Source organism: Toxoplasma gondii, chromosome VIII (assembly GCF_000006565.2).
Source record: "Toxoplasma gondii ME49 chromosome VIII, whole genome shotgun sequence".
Lineage (NCBI taxonomy): Eukaryota > Apicomplexa > Conoidasida > Eucoccidiorida > Sarcocystidae > Toxoplasma > Toxoplasma gondii.
Genome location: NC_031476.1, coordinates 3,445,043 through 3,452,644, shown reverse-complemented (window position 1 = coordinate 3,452,644; position 7,602 = coordinate 3,445,043). Strand labels below are relative to the sequence as shown.

General features: G+C 49.9%; 1 protein-coding gene across 1 annotated transcript; it reads right to left on the bottom strand.

Moving 5' to 3' along the window:
* Positions 1-594: 594 nt before the first annotated feature.
* TGME49_273490 (glutamine synthetase, type I, putative) lies at positions 595-6,405 on the bottom strand. The gene is made up of 7 exons (XM_002365909.1): positions 5,961-6,405; positions 5,472-5,568; positions 4,774-4,931; positions 3,848-3,962; positions 2,549-3,087; positions 1,540-1,836; positions 595-844 (listed from the first exon to the last, which is right to left on the bottom strand). The coding sequence occupies exons 1-7, from the start codon at positions 6,393-6,395 to the stop codon at positions 746-748; spliced, it is 1,740 nt and encodes a 579-aa protein (XP_002365950.1). The 5' UTR covers positions 6,396-6,405; the 3' UTR covers positions 595-745.
* Between the last annotated feature and the right edge of the window lie 1,197 nt (positions 6,406-7,602).

The following is a 7,602-nucleotide window of genomic DNA, read 5'->3' as shown; positions in this document are numbered from 1 at the left end:
TTTGGCATTCGACAGACTAACAAGAGTGACGAAAACACACCCCGAGCCGGCGGCTCTGTGTCTTCTGCGTTCGTCAGCGGATCTATGTCCATCGCGTCAAAAATGACAGGTGCAGTCGTGTTGATATTCTACAAGTACCCCAACAGCGAGGTCGCAAGGAACCAAGTGAAACGGAAAGAAACAATCTCGCTGGCAACATCCGGTGACAATTTGATAACTGCACAAAAATCTGTTTCTGCGCCGAATCTCGTCACCCCCCCTTCCAGTCAGTTCACTATATACCTCCGACAACTTCGCAGACGCGTGGACTGGTTCATGCATCCGCATCCATCAATACACAACCCTGCACACGCGCATGTAATCGTACGCATGCAAATCTGTATAGCCAATCACAATGAGTCTACAACAAAGCTGGACTGCACGCTCGCAGGCATGCAGCAAGGTACACCCGTCAAGTGTCACAAACCCTCTGTAAGGCTCCGCCTATCTCTGTATACATGCTTTGTAAGATGTGTACGCACGGAGATGAGTAGATCCGTATAAAGCCTCGACCGGCATGCAGTGGCATACAAAAATAGTCTGGACGACCAGCCCTGGATTTTGCTGGGAATCTTCGCTGTCTACACGCAACCGATACCGAGGCTACGTAACGCCGGAGAGGGAAAGCCAGACCGAGTCTTCATCTCGGTTTACCTCGTTTTCTGCCAAGTGGAAAAAGATATGCCTGCCACTTGTTTGTCTCTTTCTAACAATGGTAGTAGAGCTCGTACTCCCGGGGGTGAGGTGTGAGCTGGACTGCTGCGACTTCTGCACGTTTCATCTCGATGTAAGCGTGAATGAAATCCTGGAAAACAACGCAGTCAAACAGGCATTTTCTCCACATTATCTTGGGTCTTAGAAAAACGCGATCACTGTCTTACTGTGTCTTCTGCGAGCTTGAGAAAATAAGCGTGTCACTTTTCGTGCACTCAACCTCCACCGAGTACTCGGTGATAAATGTGTTTTACTTAAAAACGAGACAAAACGCCTTTCAAGAACAGATGTTGACCAATTACAGGGATGTCCGCGTTAAAGCTCTGGGCTGATAGATTGGAAAACAACGTCATAAGTTTAATAACACCTGTCATCTGAAATCAAATTTAAAGTCCAAAAATACAAGTATTCCCTCAGTAGTGACGAACGAGTACGGATAAAAACTGTAACACGTTTAGATTAGAGTCACCGGGTAGATTACATAGAGGAAACAAGGAAAGACTCCAAATGAACCTTTTTTAAGGATTGGGATACGGTCATCACAGTCGGTTGGTAGGGAAAGATCTACGTTAAAATAAAGCAACGTTATTGAATGCTGTGATTAAAGTAATGATACCATCTGCACATACGTATATAAACGGGTAAGAACAGTTGTGGGTTGAAGGCACAAGGTGACGTTCATTGTAAACCCCCCTTATCTACCTATATCTATATATATAAGTAAACGTCAGGTTTCGCTTCTATTGAAGCATGGAAGGTGTGTTTCGTTACATAAGCCGTTCGTACCTTGGTGAAGACTCCACCTTCGAGCAGGAAGTCGTGGTCTTGTTCGAGAGCATCGAGGACCTCACTCAGCGAAGACGGAGTGCTAGGAACGACGCGCGAGTCGATTTCTGCAGCGTCGCAGTCTGCAGGAGGCGGCGGTTCGATTTTCTTGCGAATGCCGTCGACGCCTGCCATGACCATCGCTGCAAAGCAGAGGTATGGGCACCCGGCGGCGTCAGGACACCGGAACTCCAAGCGCTTCGCCTTGGGGTTGTCTCCATCGCACAGAGGAATCCGAATGGCTGCGCTGCGGTTCCCCTGCAAACACATGCACCACTCGAACAAGTAAACAAAATGCAAACGCGACGCGTCACTCAAAATTTAACCACGTAAACATATACATATATATATATTTATTTATACGTATGAATTTGTACAAATATGCATATGTGTATCTACAAGTATATATATATATATATAGTCGTGGACTGGAATAGATCTTCTATGGATACAGACGATTGCAGTGATAGCACGAGTTTCCTTGGATCGATGAAGGCAACTCAGAAATGGAGAAAAACGTAGAACTAGTCCAGAGATCGCGAACAGGTTCCTTCCCACTCGATAGTGCTTTTGCAGGTCCCAGTGTTGCGGCTTGTAGCTGCGAAACCAATACATCCTATAAGAAAAGTCACATTCAGTGTAGAATGTATAACTGTTCTGTAGAGTTCTCGGTATTCCTCACTGCTCACGTGCCCCGCATGGTATTCACGTTTGCTTGGATGCTGTATCACTAGCAGCGTGGGTTTACCGGAAGTTGGGGTCTATACCAGCTATACTCGAGTATTGACTTCGTTACGTAGATGGACATAATCAAGACGTGTGTGATTTGTGCCTGCCTGACTCCGGAAGTAAAAACTGGGGAGTCCTCTGGGTTAAACAAGCAGCGTCTAACGAATGCACAGAGAACCCAGAAGGCACTTCGATGCACAGAACATCACAACTCCGTTATCGGTTTCTCTGAGTCTGTTACCTTCGAGTAAGTCAACTTCGTCGGGGCCTCGTAGCCGGGGACGAGACGCTTGTACGAGTTGGTCGTGGAGTTTGTAAACGCGAGAACTGCATGCGCATGCTTCAGCAAGCCACCGATGTACCACAGGGCGAGCTGGGAGAGTTTCATGTAGCTGCCGTTTGCATCGAAGAACAGGTTCGCCCCGTTTTTCCACAACGACTGGTGGCTGTGCATGCCAGAACCGCAGTCGCCGGCCATGGGCTTGGGCATGAACGTTGCTGTCTTCCCGGCTTTCTGTGCAACGTTCTTTACCACGTACTTGTACACCATCATCAGATCTGCAGCGTCTACAAGTCGTCGGAAGGTGAATCCTAATTCATGCTGGCAACAGCCGACCTCGTGGTGGTGCTTTTCAATTGGCAGACCCAGGTCGCCCATCGTCAGGAGCATTTCGGTGCGGAGATTTGCATGCTTGTCAACTGGAGAGACCGGAAAATACCACTTCTTGTGCTGCATGCGGTGTCCCAGGTTGCGAGATCCCGTCGGCCCCGTCAGCGTCGCTGTAGAAGAAACAAGATGGAGGCGGAAAAATGTGGAAAACGAGTTAACTTCCTTGAAAGCAGAGAGAGGAAGGAAAGACGACACTCCGGACACGCACACGCTCTGGGCGGCAGAGGACGAAAGTTGTGAGAAGGGTGCCGATCTAATACTTCACCGCAAAATTGACGCAAAATCACGCTGTCCTTCCCCAAAGCAGGGTGTGTGAAGAGAAGGAAAATACACCCGAAGTGGCTATTAAAAAACATACAATGGATACGTGTTGTGTCGTGGGTCATACAAGAGAGGAAAAGGTGAATCCCTGAACTCTTCAGAGGGCTCTTTGCAAAACGCGTGAGCCGCGGTGAGAGCGCAGACTGCTAAAACTGAGAAACTGTATCCAGGGTGAAACTGAAAACAATGCAGCTTAAAGGAAACGGAAAGACAACGAAACCCAACAGTGGTGTAGGGAAAGAGTATTTCTATCCGTTGAGCTCATCTGTTCCTGCAGAACAAAGATACTTCTACTCTGGAGGACGTAAGCCTCTCTCCCGCGTCTTCGAGAGCGTCATCAGGAGACGGAGAGAAAAACAGAACGTTCACTGCAATTGCTTTTCGCGCTTCGCCCTCTGACTCCCATGTCGCGCTTCACGCGTGGATGTGCATGCAACGAAGGCAGCGCATGCAACGAAAGAACGCGTGCACCACAGCGAAGGTCGCCCTCGTGTTTCTGTATCACTATACGAACAACAAAAGTCAGGGAGAGCGAGCCGAGGAACTCACCGTCACTGTTCCAAGTGCCTTCTTCGCAGTCGATTTCGTAGCTGACTTTGTTGGGAGAGCATTTGTACTTGACGTCATCGAGAATGAAGAACTCCGCCTCTGGGCCAATGTAGACCTGTGACGAAGACAAAACAATGGTCGAGCGTCTTTGCAACTCGGAAGCTAGGCTGCAACTATTGCACCGAGTGGATCAGTCGCAAACCATTCTGGCTTCACATGCAAAACGAGAACTGGAAAGTGTATGTAGACTCTGCCCTGATCCGAGATAGAGGCTGTCGAGATGCGACAAACAACCCGGACATGAAAGAGCATCGCTGTCACAAAAAATGCTGAAACCTAATCCCTCTACCTCACTCACGCAATTCACAGGCGGCCTGTCCACCAGTCACGGAGAAGTCTGTTGTGTCTCATGACTGGAGTGACATTCTTGCATTCCGTGTCCTACACATTCGTGGACTCAGAATCGCAAAAACAAAATCGTCCCCCGAGCGACCTTAACTGCTTTGTCCAGGCTGACCACCTCTGCCCACACCTGGAGACAGTTCTTTTTGACTCCCCTCTCCTGCGTAGACACCGCTCTTCACCAAGCAATAGAGATTTGACCTGTGGAGATGTCACTGTGTTTCAGTGCCTCCACAAACCGTTGAGGTCGACTACACAACCCGTTTAGGTATGCGCTACCTTGAATGTGTCTACCCCTCACTTCTGCCGCAGGTTCGGCTTCGTTACTTAGTCTCAGAAGCCGCGTCTGAAGGCGTCTCGCTCCTCTTCCCCGTCACACCGAAGACCGCCCACAGACACGGCCTGTCCACGCTTCTCACGGACGCACTCCTCACGAAGAGCGTTCTTGTCCCGAACGAAGCCGGAAGAAAAACAGGGGAGAAAGCGAGCGAGAGAAGCGCGCAGGAAGAAATAGAGACGCTCACCGCATCTGCCAGGCCGAGAGAGGTCACCCAAGCCTCGCAGCGTTGAGCGATACGTCGAGGGCAGCGTTCAAGAGGCTTCCCGTTCGGGTCGCTGATGTCGCAGGTCACATGCAGCACCTTGTGATCTTGGAAGGGGTCGATCCAGCAAGTCTTCGGATCTGCAAAAGACACGAAATAAAAGGAGAACGCGAAGAGAACGTCAGCGCTGACGAGCTGAAGAAAGAAGCGAAGCTGGAGAGAGACAGCAGAGAAGAAAGACACAAAGAAGAAAAGGACAGACACTGGCAAAGCAAAGAACAGGGACACACGAGGCGGCACGGTGGAACGAAGGGGAAGGAGCGAAGCAGAGGGATGAATGGAGAGCGACCTGGAAACCCACAGACGAAACAGAAAAGGCAGGAAGAGGTAAGGAGAAACAGTGAAGCGTGTGAGGTACGCCAGAGAGGCACGAGAGCCACACAGAAAAAAGAAGGCGAAGGCGCAGGACAGCCGCCGTGGAGACGAGAGAGGAGGAAACGAGGAGCGAAAAGCCGCGAGAACGAATCGCGACTTGAAGCGGGCAGAAGACAGCAGTGGGAGAGAAGTTCTACGCCACTCATACACGTCAAGCAACAGACAAGATTCCGATCCGGAGCACGTGAAGGCGGGTGGTGAGAGTTGACAGTGTCTTTAGAACAATGCAGAAAAACAGAACGCACCAGGAATCATGGACATGTCAGAGCATGCAACTGTGGCGAACAGACGGATGGAGGAGCCGTCGAAAGCAAATCCTTCTCTCAGAGCTTTTTCATCGACCTGGAGAGGAAAGAAAAACACAAGCGGTGGTCCACTTCCACAAGTCTACACGAAACAGGCGCGCAGAGCGCCCACCCTCGAGGCCGCTGATGTCAGTTAATCCGAAAAAGGCTACCAGAGATGCGAATTGCGACATGTCTCCGTACATGATCCACGCATCCCACAAAGCGTGTGCAGATATAAGCAAAAATATACGAATCTACACACCAGGCAGAAACCACAAGTCCGTTAACATACAAGCGCATACATATATATATATATATATATGTGTGTGTATATGTGGTACACTTGAATATCTGAGTATATCCGCATACATGTATGTAGAGGTGAATATGTGAACATGTATATAGGCGAGTGGCAGAGATGTCACACTTGACTCGTTTAGTCAATACCTGAGAAACGTGCATGCTGCAGTGGTGCCAAAGGCCACAGGGGTCGACAAAGCAGCAGTCAAGAAGTTGAACTTCATGCGTTTGGATATATTCCAGCATTTCGCTGGCGGACTTGAAAGGCGTAGCGAGCGACATTTCCACAAAACGAAAAAGAAGAGAATTTGTCAGCGGCTGGATGAACCCCAGCGATGGTCGGATGAGTTGCTCGCGAGAGCGGGAGCAGTCAGAACGCTTTATTCGTTTTTTCTTTGTGCAAGAAACCCCTTTTCTGCTAGAAGCGAAGGGTCGTTTTCGGCGACGAACTCTTGACTCTTTGAACGTCGAAAATCGACAAGGAAAGCCAACAAAAACCGAAGTCGACAGGGACAGGAGAAAGCCGACAACGCCTCTCCGCGACTGTTCTGGGTGCCTTCGTCGAAAACCCCGCACTGACATGTGAAAACGGGGAGAGCCAAGTTCCTTTCTCAGGTTCCTCTGCTTCGCAGACGAGATGGCGCAAACGCCAGACAGAGAGACAGGGCAAGAAAACAACGAGAAAACGGGAAGCCGTAGTGACCGCGAACGCTGGCGCCGCGTCGGCCGCCCGCTTTTTTGCCCGCCTCTTGTGCAACGGCACGCATGCACGGACGCCACTCTGAAGGCACTGCAACGCAAATTGGCTTGCAGCTGCTCTGGAAAATAGGTTTTCTTGCCTTGTAGCGGGGACTTCAACGCATGTAGAAAGCTCGTCGGCTCTCGGGGAATCACACTTGCAAAGGGGGTCGAAGCCTCCAAGGAGTAGTCTCCTATGACACGTCCTGTCTCCGTCAAAGTTGCGAAAGGACACTGAGGACGGGTAGAGAGGAACGCAGACTCTCAGGGTTGAAAGTGCTTCTGAGACAGAAAAGGAAGAAGGCAGAAACACGGAAGTGTTTTGTTCTGAGGAAAAACACAGAAAAGGAGAAACGTTAGTCGACCTCTACGTGGGGTGCAAGTGGCTGGTGTGAGCACGTCAAGATAATGTGTGGAGTCACCGACGTGTGATGTACTGGCAAAAGCGGAACGTCTGTGTTGGTTTGAGGATTCTTTGAAGCTGCTAACCACACCAGTGAACTGCAGAGTGTTCCGAGTGTATGACTAGTATAGGTCTTGTATGGAGAGCTTTTGAGGGCGACTCGGGATAGAAGCGTTCCTGCGACTGAGCCCGTGAAATGGAAAGGCATCGATCTCTTCTGCTCGCAATCTCTGTAACAAAGAAATGTGTAGCGGAGTCCGAGACTGCCGCTCAGAACGCGAATTTCATGGCTTTCAAGAAAGAATAGGGCAGTGGAGAAGCCTCCAGAATACCGGACAGGAGAAAGCTGAAAGTGCTCGATTTCAGCGTTTGAGACCAGAACTTTATCGACATGACAAGTGTCTTCTGTCCGCAGGCTAAATAACCCAAGCGTCTTCCATGTCACGGGTTCGAGTTCCTTGTTCCTCAGCTGCACGCATGAATGGACTTGCTCACGTGTGCAGACAGGCTTCTCCCTCTGTGGTCCGCGTTTAAGTGCAGAAATCAGCCTCATATTTTCGCGTGATTTCTTCATAAAGTCTGCCAGCGTAGCTACGTTGGCACCATGCGTTTTGCTGCTTTCGAAGAGGCCATCCCAAGAAAAAAAAG

Excerpts from the sequence above, each read along its gene's own strand:
- TGME49_273490 (XM_002365909.1), bottom strand. The coding sequence starts at position 6,395 with ATGTCAGTGCGGGGTTTTCGACGAAGGCACCCAGAACAGTCGCGGAGA. Across the intron at positions 3,088-3,847 it reads AGGCACTTGGAACAGTGACG|CGACGCTGACGGGGCCGACG; the intron begins GTGAGTTCCTCG and ends TTTCTTCTACAG. Across the intron at positions 1,837-2,548 it reads CGAAGTTGACTTACTCGAAG|GGGAACCGCAGCGCAGCCAT; the intron begins GTAACAGACTCA and ends ATGTGTTTGCAG.